The 19,581-nt window shown below is 35.2% G+C and overlaps 2 protein-coding genes across 3 annotated transcripts; one reads left to right on the top strand and one right to left on the bottom strand.

Annotated features, from left to right (window-relative positions):
• Nucleotides 1–275: 275 nt before the first annotated feature.
• Nucleotides 276–2,084, top strand: LOC124537880 (probable asparagine--tRNA ligase, mitochondrial). Its single transcript, XM_047114833.1, has 3 exons — nucleotides 276–488; nucleotides 566–1,576; nucleotides 1,785–2,084. Exons 1-3 carry the CDS (start codon nucleotides 363–365, stop codon nucleotides 2,040–2,042), a joined length of 1,395 nt encoding a protein of 464 aa, XP_046970789.1. The 5' UTR covers nucleotides 276–362; the 3' UTR covers nucleotides 2,043–2,084.
• A 176-nt stretch (nucleotides 2,085–2,260) lies between these two features.
• On the bottom strand, nucleotides 2,261–19,233 carry LOC124537879 (pre-mRNA cleavage complex 2 protein Pcf11). 2 transcript variants are annotated; one of them, XM_047114831.1, is made up of 16 exons: nucleotides 19,009–19,233; nucleotides 18,716–18,930; nucleotides 17,424–17,549; nucleotides 17,156–17,332; nucleotides 16,425–16,592; nucleotides 15,956–16,099; nucleotides 14,364–14,925; nucleotides 11,452–11,605; nucleotides 10,726–11,027; nucleotides 9,081–10,640; nucleotides 8,660–8,996; nucleotides 8,145–8,371; nucleotides 7,523–7,743; nucleotides 6,849–7,037; nucleotides 6,318–6,489; nucleotides 2,261–3,652 (listed from the first exon to the last, which is right to left on the bottom strand). In XM_047114831.1, the coding sequence occupies exons 2-16, from the start codon at nucleotides 18,866–18,868 to the stop codon at nucleotides 3,291–3,293; spliced, it is 4,854 nt and encodes a 1,617-aa protein (XP_046970787.1). In that variant the 5' UTR covers nucleotides 18,869–18,930; nucleotides 19,009–19,233; the 3' UTR covers nucleotides 2,261–3,290. The 2 variants fall into 2 exon arrangements, with proteins under 2 accessions (XP_046970787.1, XP_046970788.1); XM_047114832.1 differs by having other exon boundaries at nucleotides 17,180–17,332.
• Nucleotides 19,234–19,581: the final 348 nt, after the last annotated feature.

The following is a 19,581-nucleotide window of genomic DNA, read 5'->3' as shown; positions in this document are numbered from 1 at the left end:
CCCAATAATATTATTTGAAAAGGGTGTTTTTATTTTAGCATAGAACTGCTTGTGCTTATTGGTGTTGTCGTACACTTTAAAATAAGGTAGGTTAAATCATTTGTACAATCAAAATAATTTTATAATTAAGAGAACGTGTTCAAAATTCGCCTAGAGACAATAAAAATAAGGCTGTTCGACTCTATGCGTTTACCTTTTACAAGAGAAGAGAAATAAACAAAACAAACTTGTCAGATGTCATAATTGTCACATGTCATCTAATATCTTGGGACTTGGATGAATTAAGATTTAAGAATGATTAATGATTTATAGCTGTAAGAAAATCAATTCTTTATAAGTTTATTAAAAATTAAGAAAAGAAAATGTTATTTAAGCGTGTGTGCGTTAATCTAAGTTCCTATTTTAAGATTGGTTTAGTACCAAAAAATTATAGTATTATTGCCTCTGTCCTAGAAAAACCGAAAATCGGGGAACTAACTGAAGTTAAGGTTATTTAATACTTTGTTTAGAAACACTCTTCCATATAATAGACAATTTCAAAAAGTACGTCCCTTTTTATTTGCAGGGATGGGTAAAAAGTCTTCGTATACAAAAGGAATTTATATTTGCGGATGTAAACGATGGGTCTTGCGCACAAAAGCTACAGATTATTATCCCAAAAAATCTTGATATTGATGATACTTTAACTTACGGTAGCTCTGTACATATAACTGGGAAATTGTCTAAAAGCCCTAGAGGACAATTAGAACTACAAGCAGAAAGTGTTAGTGTTCTTGGTAAATGTGTAGTTCTAGATGGATACCCGTTTAATCCCCGCACTATACATCCACCAGAATATATTAGACAATATCTTCATTTACGATCACGAACAAATTATATGGCGGCAGTCTTAAGGGTACGTCATGCTGTAACAAAACACATTCATGACTATTTTTCAAAAGAAAATTTCCTCAACATCCATACCCCAATATTGACTTCTAATGATTGTGAAGGTGCGGGTGAAGTATTTAAAGTACAACCTGAAAATGAAGAAACCATGAAAGCTATGATGCAAGAGGGTAGAAATAGAGATTCAGTTTACTTTGGTGCCAAAACATTTTTAACAGTATCTGGTCAACTTCATTTAGAAGCCATATGCAGAGGAATGGGTGATGTTTACACACTAGGACCCACATTCCGTGCAGAGAATTCCAGATCACGATTGCATTTATCTGAATTTTACATGCTAGAAGCAGAAATTGCATTTTGTGATAGTATAGAAAAACTACAATCCTTTATAGAAAATTTTTTGAAATATCTGTTTACTGTGACTAGGAACACTAATGAAGCTGATTTATACCTTATAGATAAGAATAATAAAGCACCCAGCTGGCTAAATAAGCAATTTGTAACATTGACTTACGATGAAGCAAGAAATATTTTGGCTGCTAAAGGTTTTGATGTTTCAGATGAAGGTATAAATAAAGAGCAGGAGTTGACTTTAGTAGATTACTGTCAAGCTCCTGCTTTCATTATACAGTGGCCCAAAAACTTAAAATCATTTTATATGAAAGAATCTCCACTGGATAATACTAAGGTGATATTTTAAATAAATATTTTATTGTAAATATTCTCCACTTACTAATAATGTTTATTAGTAGAATAGTTATATTTATACAAGAATCAATTCTTGTAGTTTTTCTCTATTCTATTCTTGTTCTAGCATTGAACAGATAATATGTTTCATATCTAGCTTAATTAAAACCATAATAAAAAAAAATTAACTGCTCTGTAAAATATTTCAGGTTGACGCATTAGATCTTCTGGCACCACTGACAGGGGAAATTGTTGGTGGAAGTCTCAGAGAGGATGACTATGCAAATCTTGAAAAAAAGTTACCATCAGATGCACTAAAATGGTATTTAGAATTGAGAAAATTTGGGAATATACCTACTGGAGGTTTTGGTCTTGGTTTGGAGAGAATATTACAAGTGTTATGTAATGTTCCTAATATCAAGGATACCCTTCCATTTCCCAGGTGGCCACATAATTGTGATATGTAAATAATCTTGAGTTAAGGTTAATAAAAGCGTTGATTTATTGAATGTATGTTTGATTTCTTTATTACATTTAAGTATGTTATTTTAATAACAATAGGCAAACCAAAGGAACACAAATTCTAAAGTTGTTTTGTGAGAGAAAAAAAACAAGTTATTCATAAAATTACCTTTATTTGAAAAGTAAACATAGCGGTACTTAACTTAATAAAATTAAACAAGGCTTATGGAAATGAAAACAATTTATTTTTGATTAAAATAAAACAAGTCACGTTTTTGTGATATTTATTAAAAATTCGAATGTTATTTTCGGTGGTGTCCCACATGTTTTTAATCAATCGATTTTTTTAAAGGAAAACAATAACAAGAGATTCCTTTACCTAACTTAAAACCATACAAATGTAAATACTTTATACATAAGTTACACAACCAAAATACAAACATTATATACAACATCTATTTACACATTCTTAATATACACTGTGATAGCACATTGTCTTATTAGAGAAAACGATTCACACACATTTAATAATGTATATGTAATTATCTTAATTTTAATATCACATTGTTTAACATAATGGTAATTGTTTACTTACAATATGTTAGAAGTACATACAATTTATCAAATGTTTAAATTAAATAATTAAATTTTTGTAATTACATTTGTCAGCAGTATTAGTGGACAATATTTTACAATCGTAAAGTTACATTTTTAAGGTCAAATTTTTTTTTACTATTAAAGAATAAGATAAAGGTTTAAGGTTCAATATTAACTTTTTATTTAGTAGATAGTTGGGAAATGTTACTATAAAAGAGAAGCTAATTTATTTAGTTTAGGAAAACAAGTTTTGAAGGTAAATTATTATACCATCTATATTATCCATAACAGTTAAATTCCTATATCTTATGTCCACCAAACCACTACTGAGTAAATGTTGTTTTTTTGAGCATAATTTTATTTTGAAATTCATTTTCATTTACGTTTATAACAGTAACATGTGAAAATCAAATTTTTATTTTTTTTTTTCAATATTTCAACAACAAAAGCTAAGAAATTAAACAAATGGGTCAAAATAAGTCCCAACATTTTTCTAATCTTCAAACATTGTAACCTAATCAAGTAAACAATCTTAGGCAGTGACATAGTTAACATCAATTCCTTTGTCGCAAATCCTCAAACACTATTCTCAGTCCACACAAGTTCACCCACTTTCCAGTTAATTACTAACACTTTTCCTACAGAACACTTTTCATTTACATAATGGAGCACAACCCTGACAATTCACTGCCTTTTTGCACTGGCGGCTGCCTACTTAAATGTACACCTTCTAGTGACGGTTTCAATTTGTATTCCAGCTCTGGTTCCTCACCAGGAGGTAAGGGTTCATCATCTACGCTTACGTCCTCCAGAACTTTTTCTTCCTGATTATTGACAAACGATGGTATAGATTTTGAGATGTTGATGCGGATCCCGCCCAGTGGGAAAACCGGCGCGGACGTGGCGTCTTCGAGTTGCATATTGCCGTCGATCGAAGACATCACTGTGTTGTGAGGCGCAGTTTCGATGGTCGGGGGCATTATGCTTTCCACCTCAGCTGTTATTACTGGTTCGTCATCTGTTAGAGATAACAAATAAAATATCCTTATTATATTTGTACATTCAAGATTATTCATAATTGTTTAATAGTTACTCATATGTATATGTTAATTAAATATATATTATATGAGAAATTAATACTATAGCAATGAAATATTTATGACTAATAAACAACTTACTAACTAAACGAATACTACAATCATCATAAATTTGAGAAAAATATTTGATTGATTGATATTCAAAGATTGCATAGATCAAAACAGGCTACATACAAAAGACGCAAAATTATTTCTGGAGTAAAATATTTACGAGCGCTTTTGTACATTATTCGTTTAAAATAAATCGTTAAGGGGACTACATGAGCTAAATGCAAGTTTTAAAATGCCAAAAAGTATATAATCCAATGCAATAAACCAAATGAAAAAAATATATGTTAATCTTCAGGATAGATGCTAGTTATTAATTGTGTTGAAAACATGATGTAATTAATTTGGTACGATAGAAAAAAATCGCAAAGTTACCTCTAAAAAAGTCTTTTTTTGTTTTTTAACTACACTTATATACCTTCAATAATTTTGGTCTTTTGTCAGATTATTCTACAAACAATATACTAAAAAATTATTATCATAATTATTTAGTAAAATCAATAGATTTTTTTTAAATCAGATTTTCTTATTTTCGACCAAAATGCGTAAGCATGTGTGCGTGAGCGTCTCGTACAGACACTGCCGGCCGAGGCCTGTTGCTATACAGACGTGTCGCTCTTTTCACCGCATCGTTGCGAATAAAATCTCGTAGATTTTATTTTTGAGTAATTTTAATTGTAAATTAATTGTCGAATATTATTCTTTTATGTAAATAAATATATTAAGTTAAAATAGTCTAGTTGTAGTTAGCCATTTATTTTTTTGTTAAGTTATTTTTATAAAGTTTAATTTTGTAAACATAGGAAATAAAGTACAATCTGTGAAGAAAACTAAAAAACGTTCATATAAATTAAAAAGCCGAACATATGAAAGATAATATGAAAAGGTAAGAGTATTTAATTAGTAAACATATATATATATATTATAAATAATGATTATTGGAAACATTTATTAAAAACAATGCAATTAGTTCGCATAGAATCAGATTTTTCGACAGATTTCTTACAGTCACCATGGAGTATTTGGTCAATGCAAGCAAGTCCAAGAAGAATGTGCGGGTTCGATCCCCGCACTCTGAACTAAAATTTTATTATTTTTAAAGGACTATATTTAAAAATATAAATTTATATATTTTATAATTATTAAAATTTAATTCCTAACAACTATGCATTTATTTTTTCAGAATTAAGAAAATCGAAAAAAAATAACACGGAAGCTATTTCTATTACGTTAGAGTTTAATTTTATCAATTTTGTTTATAATAGGAAATATAGTTATGTATGGATGAAATTTAATAATAAAAAAATAAATAAATACAAATTAGCACATCACATGAATATTTAGTGGTGCTTGCCTGGGTTTGAACCCGCAATAAGATGGGCGCGTTCTACCCACTGGGCCATCTTGAAATATGAAATTGTTGTGAACCAAAGAACTAAAATATTTAGAAGTGTCATATACGTAATTCAATATTTTTTAAAGATTGGAAATAGTATAAATTGAAAAATTTTAGCTCGTAGCTTCAGTGAAAGTGGGTGAAATATTGATTGCAAGTATCCAAGATATTTTAATAACGAACGACGACGAACGAATAATTAAAAAAAATATTTTAATAAAAAAATTGAAACGAAATTTATTTGTTTTTTTGTTAAACCAAAAATAAATAAAAATATTTGAATTTAATTGAATCAGTTTTATTTCAAATATCAGTCAAAAACAATACACATAATTCTAATATCCAAACTATTTTTATGAGATTTATGACTAAACCCACTGTGATTGACCGAGTTAACCAATAATTCTACTAAACCGACTTGACGATATTATTTTTATAGTAACTTTTTGATGCTGACTTTTTTAACTTAATTTTTTTTCTTTGTGTACCGATATTAGTAAAACGAACAAACTCTACGCTTTTTGTCAATGTGCAAATTACGAACAGTTCTAATTTTATTTAATAAATCGCTTAACAAACTTACAAAATTTAAAAATAGGTACGATTTAATATTTAGTATTACAACTAATTGAATTGATACAGTAAAAATTAAAGAAAAAAATGTTTAAATTAACTATTTTTTGTACATAAAATAATAATAATTTAAGTTTAATTAATTCAGTTTAATTTTATCATATTTTTTTAAATGACACAAAGAAACAATTCTGTTGTCCTGTCTATTTTTATGAAATCTATGATTGATAGAATTGATAGAATTGACTTCGCTTCGCTTTCGCTCGGCGCGGTGCGCGGCGGTTCGGCGCCATCTATTGGAATATTCAGGCGTAACCTCGCCGCCTCGCTAAGCTTAGTGCGCGCGGGGACATGCCGTTTTTGTCGTTAGTGTAAGTGTGTGCGCGTGATTCTCAAGGGCAATTAGCTCCTGTAGTCCCCTTAAATTAAGTTTTTGTATTAAAAAGAATTACGATATTCAATGAAAAAACTTTTTTTTCGAAGAAGGCAACTATCCTTTCGTTTGAACTTAATAATTAAACTCTTATGTCGACTAAATTAATTAATTTTATTAAAACCAAATACATTACCGGGATCAACGGGTTCCTGTTTGATCTTGATATTAGCAAAATCAACCTCCGCTTTTTGGTCGCGGCTGGCTCGCTCTGCGGCGGTCTCGTCGTCCGTATCCTCGTCCTCAACAACGACTTGCTCTACAGGCTCTGCCTTTAGCACTACATCGTCTTCATCACCCTCATCGATCTAAATGCAAGAGAAATAAACAAGATATTACCTTCTTCTCATTTTATTACACTAAATAATCATAATAAGTAGCTCTAATTCAATAGAAATAAATCGGTAAAATCGATGGAACAGGACGACGACAACGACAACGACAGGACATTTGTCCTGAACTACAGTTCAGAAAAAAAATAAAGTCTTAAAACTACCTATTTCCAAGTTTCAATTAATAATTTCATAGCTTAATTCAGGATTTGAACGAAAAAGTACACAATCTGCTGTTTTATAGGCCAAGTCAGCTACTAGATCAATAAAGCAGCCATAAAATATGGAAATGTGCTAATGTTGTAATAAACCATTAAGTTTTAAGGTATCCTCACCTCAACAGGTTCCGCCTGCTCAACCACCGGGTCGACGACCTCCACAACAGACTCGCTGTCGGACTCATCCGCGTCGTCTACTCTGACATCGTCGTCCTTAATCTCGATGGCCTCAATCGTTTTGTCTTCTTCCACCGAAGTTTCCATTGGTGCTTCTTCTTTAGGCGGTTCTTCCTTTGTTAGAGATGCCTAAGAAAAATCGTATTCGGTTAATTCGGAAGCCGTTTTTACAGCAAAAACAGAATACTATTGTTTAATAAAAGAAGCAATTAACATTTATCAATCAAAAATCAAAATCAAAGTATACTTTATTCAAGTGGGCTTTTACAAGCACTTTTGAATCGTCATTTAACAATTAAGTGAAGCTACCACCGGTTCGGAAAGTAGATTCTACCGAGAAGAACCGGCAAGAAACTCAGTAGTTACTCTTTTTCAACATTTAAAAAAATACATGTCATGTTAGTTAATTTTTAAGTTAATACAATTATTAAATTAATATATCCTGCCTGGAAGTCAACAGGTATTAATTCCACGCTTTTTTATCATCTACAAAATCTTGTATCGAATAATACGCCTTTTTCACCAATGAATTTACGAGACGGCAAAGTTAATACGGCAAATTCAACAACGGTCAAAATCCGACTCATTTGCGTGTGTCTAATATGAATATGCACCTTATAGTCCTGCAGACACAGCGGGTGGTAGTATAGCAGGTCGTGGCGCACGGAGTTGCGCAGATGCCACTCCTCCTTGTCCTCGTTGTAGAACTGCTGGAAGCGGTCCCCGCACAGCGCGCAGTGGTGCTGCGGCGCGCCGGCCGCCACGCTGGGGCTCTCCTCCGCCTCGCCCGCGCCCTCGCCGTCCTCCGCCGCGCCCGTCTCGAACCAACTCTTCTCTGTGCCAAGTGGAACCGGCGGTCAGTGATCAATCAGAGAGCATGTTTACCTTATTTTAAGCAGCCTTTGCCATAAGACAGGGTAATGGGTAATTTTCTAAGTTTCACCCGCACCACCTTGATGTCCGAAAATCCACAACAGCGCGATTTCTCAGACATTTTCTGCCTCGCACAACCACTCTGTGGAACTAGCTTTCGCCGGCGGTTTTTCCGAACCGATACGACATGGGAACCTTCAAGAAAAGAGCGTACTCCTTTTTGAAAGGCCGACAACGCACCTGCAAGTCCCCTGGTGTTGCAGGTGTCCATGGGCGGTGGTAGTCACATTCCATCAGGTGAGCCTCCTGCTCGTTTGCCACCTATGCCATAAAAAAAAAAAAAAAAAATTAAACAAAGCAAACCTCTCTCCTCCAGGTCTTCCAGCTCCTCGTACTGCAGCCAGTCGGACAGGTCGTAGTGCCAGTGGCGCGAGTGCGCGCGGCGCGCGGAGTCGCGCTCGCGGCGGTTCTGGCGGAAGTGCCAGTCGAGGTGCTGCGAGTAGCGCACGGTGTGCTCGGGCGGGAAGCGCGCGCCGCAGCCGCTGCACTGCATGCCGCCGTACAGCTTGGCCACGATGCCGCTCTGCTTGCTGCGGACATAGCGGCCGACCTTTAAATAAAACTAATTATAACGGATGAATCGCGTATATTAATTATTTTTACCTTACCTCTACCCGTGACCACGAACACTGCAAAGTGCTCGAAACGTCGGGATGTTTAAAAATAATTAATATACGCGATTCATCCGTTATAATTAGTTTTATTTAAATGTGTAATAATCGCGAAAATTTAAGACAACATTATAGCGGCCGACCGTCAGGACCCATGGGCGCGATAGATTTAATTACTTTCGCTAGTATAGCTGAGTGAATACTTACACTCTTAGTGTTTCAGATTTGAGTAAGTCGACTCTGTGTATAACATTTTTATCTTCTTTAGGTTTGGGCTTGACGTCCTCAGTCTTTTCGTTCTTCGCCTCCTGTTTGGTGTCGTTCAACATCGGGACTATGCCGGTGGCTACCAGCTTGGCGTACAGATCGTTGACGTTAATCGACCCTAGAAGTGGTAAGGAGTTGGCAGGTTTTTCTTCCGGCGTCGATTCGAGACCCGGAATTTTACTATCCGACTTGGCAAATAGCGGCTCCGCGGAGCTGTATTCGGAACTGGATGCTGGTGCCATACTGGTCGGCATTAGACTGGCTAACATATCGAGACCTATTAACGAACAAATTTTAGTTATAACTTTATTAAACAAAGTAAACTGCATCCCTTGTATTACATACAGTTTATGTTATTTACCTTTTATTTCAACTTCAGGACTGGGCGACTCTTGAGATGTTTCTAATGGTTCTTCTACTTTCACTTGCTCTGTGTCATCTTCACTTTCTTGCGTCACAGCAGGTTCTTTCCTTATTGGTTGAACAGTACCCTCCATATCGACAATCTCTATTTGACCAGGTTTAATGTTTTTAGGCAAAGCAGAGAAACGCACAAAGTATTTTTCCCCTCCAACGAATATTGGTTTTGGGAGGTCACCAAAGTCAACTTTAAATGGCTGCTCATTTATAAGAACAGTACGTAGGGAATCGACGAAGCGAATTGTGAAGAATTGACCATTGACGTGAAACTTTTGTACTTTCGCATCCAAATATACAGGACAAATATTAGTTGCGTTCACAATTAGATTAATTTTTCCAGCTACTAATTCAGTTCGCTTAGTTTTACCAATATCAACCTTAGGCAAGGGCCCCTCCAGATGTATCAAGCGAGGCTTACCGTCAATTATCACCCCTAAAGGTTGACCACCAAAGAAACATTCGTACCATCGTCCATTTATATATAATTCTCTTGTAGGGGCTCCGAACCGAATATCGAAAACTTGGTCATCAATTTCAACTTGTTTGTAACCTTCGTTAAAAGATAAAACAACCGAGTCTTTATTATCAAAGGTAACTCGCCTGGAGCCTGGCAAGAACTTGATTTCACGTGGGTCATCCCAATCCAACATAATAATTGCAGTTTCACCGTAAAATCGAATTTCTCGAGGAATATTGTCAATTTGTATCGTTTTAACAGGATCTTGATCAATATATTCTAAAATTTTAAAATCAGTAGGTGGGAGATTATATCCTGGGGCGCCGAGTGGAGGTGGCGACGTTGATCTCTCGTAAGGCTGAAGCGGAGACTCTCCTTGACACATGCCTACTTTTGGAGTCGGAAGAAGAGGCATTCTCGGTTCGAAAGGTGGCCGTGGTCCCCTTTTATCAAATTTCCCTCTAAAGTATGGAGGAACCGGACCTCTGAAACGACGCATTCCGAACTCTTCTATTCTAGGCCTGGGCTGTCCTCTCCATCTTGGATAGGGTCCCATAAACATAGGCATCATGGGCGGTAAAGGGAACATAGAATTGCCACCTTCCATATGGTCCCCGTTGTGCATCCTCATATCCGAATCTTGACGTTGATGATTTTGATTTTCTGGCGCAGTATCCATAAACGGAGCTGGTGTTATCCTTTCATCAATATCCCCATAATTATTTCTTTCTGATGGTGAACTTCTTGGAGAGGAAACTTTATTTTCTTCCTGTATGTGTGCTTTCAGTTTTCGCTTAGAAACTTCCAAGGATTCCCTTTGCTTAGCTTCTTTAAGCTTCAACTTTTCATTGAGTTGAAGAACTTGATACATTAATGCGTTATATTGGTTCTTGTCCAGCTCACCGTCGCTAAATTGTTCTTTTGCCTGATTCATAATTATAGATATTGTTTTTTTATGATCTTCAGCATCAAAATCTTCTACGTTATCGGTTCTTGCGTCCGGTTCTTCTGAACTAAATGTACGACGTCTTTCTTTTTCTATGCCTGCAAAGAAAAAAGTCATGAAGATAATTCTTGTATTTTAATAATGTACAAAGGTAAAGTTAGTCTTAGTACATAAATTACATACTTGGTGATTTACTGAATAACAAAGGTCGCCCAAGACCATCCTTTCCCTTTGTAGCTTCGGCTAACTTCGCTCTAACGAGATCTAATTTTGATGGAGTTTTCTTGGTTTCCTCTTTTTCTTTTACTTCCTGCCAATCTTTCCTCGGTGATCTAACAGGAGAAACTATATCGTCTTCTTCCTCTTCAGGGTCTAACTTCTTTGTCACAATTGAGTTATTCTCGGTTATTGATGGCGGCGGAGGAGCGCTTACTTCCTCGACTTGAGGCAATTTGCGAAGATCTACGTCTTCATTTCCAAAAAGACTGCAACAAAAAATTGGTATAATGGTAAAGTGAGCGATTGGAGCTGAGATGGCCCAGTGGTTAGAACACGTGCATCTTAACCGATGATTGCGGGTTCAAACTCAGGCAAGCACCTCTATAAATATATATATAAATATATATATATATATATATGTGCTTAATTTATGTTTATAATTTATCTCATAATCGGCGGTGAAGGAAAACATCGTGAGGAAACCTGCATCTGTCTAATTTCATCGAAATTCTGCCACATGTGCATTCCACCAACCCGCATTGGAACAGAGTGGTGGAATATGTTCCAAACCCTGTCCTTAATGGAAGAGGAGGCCTTATCTCAGCAGTGGCAAATGTACAGGCTTTTTCTTTTAATGGTAAAGTTGTGTAACACAGAAAGATGTTCTAACAATATTTTTAACATACTTACATATCAAACTTTTCATGTTTATTTTTCTTAGCTTTCCCTTCTAGTGCCTCAGTAGACGATCTTTTCTGAGCGATAGGTGCAGCTGTTTCTGTAATAACGGGATGTAATACCCGGAGATCGACATCTTTATTCTCTGGAGCTACTTCTGGTGGATCTGAAAACACGACTCTATTTATTGCAGCTTTAAGTCTCAACTCGTTTAATCCACACATTTTTACCTGCTCCATTGTTCTCTCGTTGGCAAAATAGGGACGTTGTGAAATGATTTTTTTTAGCTCGTAGTCTGAGAGCGTATGTAATAATACTGCCTCAATTTAAGGTAAGTGTTTGAAAAATTTAAAGATTTATTATTTATCTTCAGGCGCACTTCCACAGTAATAAGGATTTGTGTTGTGTGATATTCGATAATGTGTCCAGTGAGCTGACATTGGTAAATGTTATGATAATGGGTTTATATTTTGTGTTTAAATTTCAAATTTGATACAATATAAGTACAAATATGGTTCTTTATACATGAAAAAGGAATGAAAAAGTTTTTTTTTTTATTTCTTCTAATTTAACGTGAACGCCATTTCAAAACATTAAAAAACTTTGAAATTTATAACATTAGGAAATTATGAAATAATATTGATATTCGTACTTCTCTAAAAGTTTGAATAGATAAAGAAAAACTTCTAAGGAAACGATAGTATTTTAAAAATTTCGGTTACTTTATATACATATAAAGTTCAAGTAATTTGAAACTAAATAAATTATAAACAACCCTTACGCAGTAACAAGAAGTATATTATGATGAGATAAAGGTGTACGTGCGAATAATTAACGTTTTTAACACAATGACAATGGGTTATTTGCTATAAAATTAAAATAAAGGATATTTATAGGTACATTAACATGAGCAAAAAATAAACAAAATGTTTACTCGGACATAATTTGACATTAACAGTAGAAAATTTTCTGAGAGATTTAATCCATTGGTGATGAATGTCGCTAACGAAGTCAACGATGGTGAGTTAGTAGACAATTGAATGACCTTGAAACATTTGAGCCAAATATAGAGGAATCTCATGTGTAAATTTTCAAGGGAACTACACCAAAAATATGGCACTGTCTCCAACCATCCGTCCCAGAAGCAGAATTCGACGGATACAAAACTTCAACCTGATTAATAAAACAAGATCCTAGTGGCATTTTTCTTTCTCAAGCAATACTTTAATGAAAATGTTTGATGTAAAAATCGTTTTGAGATGAATATTTAGATTTAAAAGAAATAACTATCTAAATTTATCACATTGATACAAAGCTATGTTTAATAATAGATTTAGTTTGTAATAATTACTGTTATATTACACAATATTAGTATTAGTTTTGGATTACACTTGATACAAAAATTTAATTTCTTTGTTAAAAGGTAAATATTTACATTTACCAACTAAATTTAAGGAGAGTGGCAGCATTTATAAAGCCTTATTTTAATAGAACAAAAAAAGTGTTTTGAATAATAAATTTGATTTTACTTTAATTTTTGTACTTGTAGCTACTATGTCAATATAATAAGAATAGTTTAGATGCGTTTAAAATTAGCTATTTTTATCACAACGGTGATGCAGCTGAAGAAAGCATGCTACTTGTAGTATGTGTACCTCACACCTACTAATTATACCACAGTTAGGCTTAAGATAATATTTTAATGGCATTTGATATACCATAAATTACAATTTATAAATACATAGACGAATTGCAACAACCCTACACATGCGCATTTTTCGGTGCTTCTTGCTACTTACACCCATACTTCTAAATATAAGCTTATAAGTAGCTTTCACCCTATTGTGGTATTGTGTAAAATTTCGCATAACTTGAACATCATATTGTTTAATACTCTCTCCATTCATATATAATGGGATTAGTTTGCATCTCTTCCCGTGGCGGTCATTTCTTCATATCTTGTAGTACCCCACCTTGGTCCACTCTTCAATTTCAAGTGTTGTAAGTCCGTGGTGCATGAGGCAAATTTCATCCAATAGCTTCTTCTTAATCACTAACTATTCCATGCTTGTTGATGCTACTTATATATTTATAGGCTTAATAGTTTAAAATATTCTCAAAAAATATATTTTTTTTTGTTGATTCTATTGTTTTCAATTTATATGCTTAGGCTTTACTAAGTATCTTATAAGATTCAATGGAAAACGTTAAAATTTATTCAATATTGCTATTTGTTACTAAAGTTTTAAGAATAAAGGTAAATTGTTGTTGCATTGAAAATTGTTAGCAATCAAATATAAATCCAAGATTGTGTTTGAGCTCACTAAGCAGACTACTTTAGTTATAGTGAAATAAAACACTTTAAATTTGATAAGTTATAAACCAATAAATTGTTCATGAAATTTAAAGATCTGAGGAAGTCTGAGAAAATTGTGTAATTTGTTGCCAGCTTCTCATAAGAAATGTTTTTTAAAATAGTATTAGTTAAATATATTTACATGTATAATTACACTAAAGAGTAGCAGAAATGTCGTCAGCTCACTGGATATCTTGTTTGAATTTAAGATTTATCATCAATTGAATACACCAAACCAAAATTTCTGATAAATTAAAATCAAGTTAACTTTTTCAAAATTTAGAAAAATCTTTTCTTTTGATAAATTCAAATCAATATTTTAGTTTAATAAGCATATAATATAAATCTGAACGGTCAGGTGTATATACCTTTCTATATGAAGTTAACGATACTTAGTCTAAGAAGTAAAGGGATTAATATCCTAAACGTGACAATATGAATACTCCAAGAGATGAAAAATATTTTATTTGCACACAGTGTTTCGTCGTCTTACAACCTAGGATCACAGGCGGCCTAGAGCTCCGCATCGAACCGGGCAAACCTCGCGTTCTAAATAGGGTTATCTTACTTGCGGGCTCCTCGGGAGGCTCGACCGGGGCCCTCCCCGAGCGCTCGGGGCTCTCAGACTTCTCCTTATTGCGCCGCATGTAGCGCTCCTTGTGGTAGTTGCGCAGCTCCTTGAAGGCCACGAGCTCGGGCGCGCGCGCCTTGGCCTTGCGCTCGCGGGCGCGCCGCGCGCGCTTGTCGCCCGCCGCGCCCGCCTCCGCGCCCGCGTCGCGCCGCTTCTTGCGCTCCGGCTCCTTGCGGCTCAGCTTGGGGATGGGCGGCAGGCGCGCGGGCGCACTCAGGCGCTCCACGTACGCGTCCAGCGCGGCGTCGGGCGCGGCGGGGCGGCGGCGGGCGCGCGCCGCGTCGCCGCGCACGTCGATCGTGATGACGTTCTTGCGCTTGGTGACGGTGACGTCGCGCTCGAGCGGCTTGATGTCGAACACGTTGGGCGCGATGGCGGGCGGCGCGGCGGGGGCGGGGGCGGGCGGCGCGGGGGGGCGGCGCGCCAGGCGCGGGTCGCGGCGCGCGCCGGCCAGCGCGGCGCTCACGGGCGCGATGCGGCTCGTCGGCCGGTGCACGGGCTGCGGGCAGGGGGCGGTCAGAGGGAACTAGTCTTACCATATTTAATTTATGTACATATGTACACTGAGATGGCATGGTAAAATTACCTTAGGTACATAATTTATTTTAATCTTAAAAACGATTATTGCCAGCAAATATGATTTCACAGTTTCTTTAGGCACAGGTCATTTACATCTAAGTTGAATAGAAAAGATCCAAAAGTTGATCCTTGAGAGACCTCTTGAGATATTTTTCGTTTTACAGCTCTACAAATTCTATTAGAAGGGTAAAACTTTAAAAATTCTAATCTCATGGTAATGGATCAGTATCATGGTAATCAAAAGAAAAATAAAATGGCACAAAATTTTAACCCATTTTGACTCAATTGCTTTGACGCCATCAAAACCTCTTCCAAACAAAAGATGTATAGTACGACACAAATTAGATGTAGCATCGGAAAATGAAATGGAATGAAAATAAAACCGATTACTGCCGATTTACACGACCAATAGAAATAGCTCCCTATCGCGCCATTCGACGCTATTCGTCGCTATAGATTCTCGCGTCAGAGAAAGCAAGCGCATACAAATCGACATGACAAATTGACGAATATATTAGGTCATATAATATTACAAGTTATTACGTTTGTGCAAAGAACATATTCGCATGAAAAATAAATATTGATAATTTGGATTAGCGTACTCAATTCGGATGTGATCGGTTTTACGAATTTTACCGATGATACATCTAAGTTGTGTCGTACTATATACGCGGATTATCAACTAACAAAAAAGCCAGAAGCAAAATCACTCTTGAGGCTTGTTTTTATTTGTTAAATATGATAACATCTACTGGAATGAATTGCTAATTGTTATTAAATCAACTTACTACCAATAATATGTTACACTAGCGATTTTCCATTATATCGGCCATCATCATGAATGATGGCCGATTTCGAACTAAATCTTAAGCATGTAAAGATTACCAATCTCACTATACAATTGCACTTGTTTTGCATTTACTATTTAACGATGTGTAAAATGTACTCACCGGTCCGAGCCTTTGCTTGACGGATAGTGGAGGATCGGGTGCGGAGGCAGGCGTGGGCGTGGGCATCGGCGCAGCAGTAACGGCCGGCGCGGGCGCAGGCGTGGGCGTGGGCGTGGGCACGGGGCGCACGGGTGGCACGACAGGCTGTCGGTACGAGATAACGCTATATACTGACTATACACTACTAGTACCTAGATTTGTAATACACAAGGTTTTTTATAATATAGTAATAGAGTATTAAATTTTTTCCGTTCCACAGTTAAATCTCATGAACCATTCATTGATGTATTAAATACAACATCCGCTGCAAATCATTGTCGAAATTTTATTATTTTCGATAAATGTTCGTTTAAAACATGTTATCTTTGAAAAAATATTAATTGTAAACTTTAAATAGATAGCTGTGTTCGTAGCCAGTACTCTAGTGTACTTGGCATATCGAATGGGCGATAAAGAAATGGATATTTACAATTTTAGAATTCTTCTCCGCCAGTTGCAGTTGCCGCCGTGTCTGCTCAAGTTCCATCTCGACTTTCTTTCTCTGCAGCATGAGCAGTTCCTGCTCCTTCTTGGCGAGCACGCTGCGCATGCGCTCCTCTTCCGCCGACAGTGGCGCCGCGCTGGTGGTGGGCGCCGACTGTGGAATTGCAAATCTTATATATTTGTGTTTCCAAACTTTGTTATCTAGATTATTTAATTACATAAATCGATTAGCGATTTATCCTATTATACTATGTTTACAAATGTGTTGTCTCTGTAATAGAATATGTTGGTACAGTAATTTGTTACAATCTTTTTACTTGGATCAGCATGGCTATCAATGTAAAAATATTACTGTTTGGCATTACCAAAGCATATAATTATTTGAGTATTTATATACTTACTTATATGAACAAATGTTTGTGCCATATTGAAATTACTATAAAAGAGCAAGCCAGATATACTAAGTAGGTAATTTTAGATGAATTCTAATGATGAAAATTTTGTGCCTGAGATTTCATTGCTGGTAATTACAATTTAAATATAATATTGTTTTTGCAACTAATAGATAAATGTAACTACTATTACATTTCCAACAAATGATAATAAGCAGTCAACAAATACCCTATCATGAATATTTTGAAACAATATCTGGGCCATACATGTGATATGCTTGGAATAAAAATATATACATTAAAACATAATCAACTAAAAAAACACCTTTTTCAGAAAATTTGGATTTACATGGATGTTAGACTGTTGTGGTTGAGCTTGAATCGGCCAAGCGGGATCAATTAGATTCACTTTAACGTCCAGCTGATACAACTTCATTGAAGGAAACACCTCATGCCAAGTCTCACGAAGTTTGAACATCTGTGAACGTACCTTTTCATCTACCTGTGAACATAGACATTGTTAATACCAAATTAAAGATAAAGAATAAAATACATTATCATAATTGTGTGATACCATACAATGAAATATATACCTGCTTAAATGTCTTAGTGAAGATGTTAACGATGATCTGGGAGAACTTCTGTGTGTATGCACCTCCAACATTCTTGATAATTGAATCAACTAAATAGAGAACTGGCAGCTTGATGTCGGGAGGCACCTGTGTGGAGGAAAAATTTTGTCTAGTCCCAAACCCCTGGGCTGGCCAAGTCCATGCCGGCTTGCCCAGTCAATGACGACAATGAGTTCCATGAATATTATTGTCTTTGAATACTGATGTTGTGGTGCAGGAAATAATAATACAAAGTTTCTTTTGACAACGGTTTAATTTTAATGACACTTGAAAATAAATAAGAACTCAGTTTGTAAAAGCGTTTATTTTACAACATCTTGGTACACAACCAAAAAAAATCAGTGAGGTATGTGTTTCGATAATAACATACCCCTAAAGGTATATGAGTTAATGATTATTATGATTCACAACAGGTATCTCCTATGAACATTTGAAAACAATTAGTTTAATGGAAAAGATTATATTATGCTGCAAGTTTCACAAGCTACAATCTACAATTTTAAATATTTGATTAAAGATTATAGAACTTAATAAAAATTTTGAAACAAGGAATTTTTTTTTTAGTTTATTTTGATTTTGATTATTTCAATATGGTTAATACAAAGGTATTTATTTAAACTTAAAAAACACAAACAAACTGTCCATCATCAGAAACACACTTTGTTAAAACACTGATTTAAAATATTTCATGTAAGCACAAAGAACATAAAAATAAATTTCTAAGCAAATGCAGTCTTGGCAAATTGGCAATGATTGTTCTAAAATCTATATATACTCTCATCCATCTTTTACAATAACGATATTGTGAAATATGAGACAATAATCTGGGAATACACATATGGTATTAATTTTACAGTTCAGCACTAAATTTACATTGAAAGTCTTTCCATTTTAAATAAAGAAAAAATAATTACAAGAGAACTAATAAAGTGACATGTTAGTTTGAAATTTAAGTATAAAACGACAAATAAGGCGCAAATTTTGCACCAGTTTTGTCCCTATGTCAAGAAATAAAGCATATATTTTATCTAATCTACATTACAGATTGTGAGCTTGGTAAAGTCCAGATAATCAAGTTAGGAGATACCTGTTTGGTGCCAGCAACTGGTTACAAAGATCATATAATCGCACAGTGAACACAATCGCACCCAAGTGTGCGTAATCACCAATTTGTGACACTTTCTCGATAGCTAACGTCATAGCGTGGCATTTCCAACGCCAGCCGTTCGCGATATTTAAAAATGCAAATTCACCTTCTCCAAATGTTTCTCCACGGTTTCAACGATAACCCCTGCGTGCTCTATATTTTCTTCTGCGAGTATTGTGAGCATGTTTATCAGAGGTTTGCTGTTGACGGTCAGATCCGCCAAGCTGGACGCGTACTCTTCCGCTATTTCCTTTGCCATGTTTCACAGCTACTACTGTAGCATGGACTATCATACCAAATTATATCTTCATAAACACATCGCTGTAATTAAAATGAATTCACAGTTACGTGGCTTTTCAACATGGCGAAATTTTCCAAAGCAACACGAACAAAACTTACGTTATCGTAGATAGTGAAGTATAGACAACTGAGGTTGCACAATTTGTTGAGTAAACTCACGTACAGAAAGATATACGCATTTTAAGGATTAAATCACGTTTGAAAACATATTTTTACAACGAATTAATTCGAAAATTTTGATGTAGCTGCGTGCAAGATGTAATTTCTGAATCAAGATGGCGTCAATCTGTTCTGCCCGTTCTGTCTCTGATCTTTTTAAACCCACAGATTATTTAAAGGCATCATAGCACAGACTATTCAACGTTTTCTAAAAAACTTAAAGTAAACATAGTAGTAAGTGTCTGATAAATCTCTGCTAGTTTTCTTAGTTTTGTTTTTTAAAAATTTTGTTGTATAATTTTAGAATACTTTGGCTAAGCTCCTTATGGTGTATTTGATTTGCAATAGATATTCTATTATAGGTCGACATATGTAATACAATTTTTAGTTACCTATTAAAGTATATTAACGTGAAGATTTATTATTAATTCTAATAGTAATAGTTCTAACTTTTTGATTACATTATTTCAATAACTATGCACATATATTCTGACAACCGAATTTCCGTCTGAA

Source organism: Vanessa cardui, chromosome 19 (genome assembly GCF_905220365.1).
Source record: "Vanessa cardui chromosome 19, ilVanCard2.1, whole genome shotgun sequence".
Classification (NCBI taxonomy): domain Eukaryota; kingdom Metazoa; phylum Arthropoda; class Insecta; order Lepidoptera; family Nymphalidae; genus Vanessa; species Vanessa cardui.
This window is presented reverse-complemented; position numbering and strand designations above follow the sequence as displayed.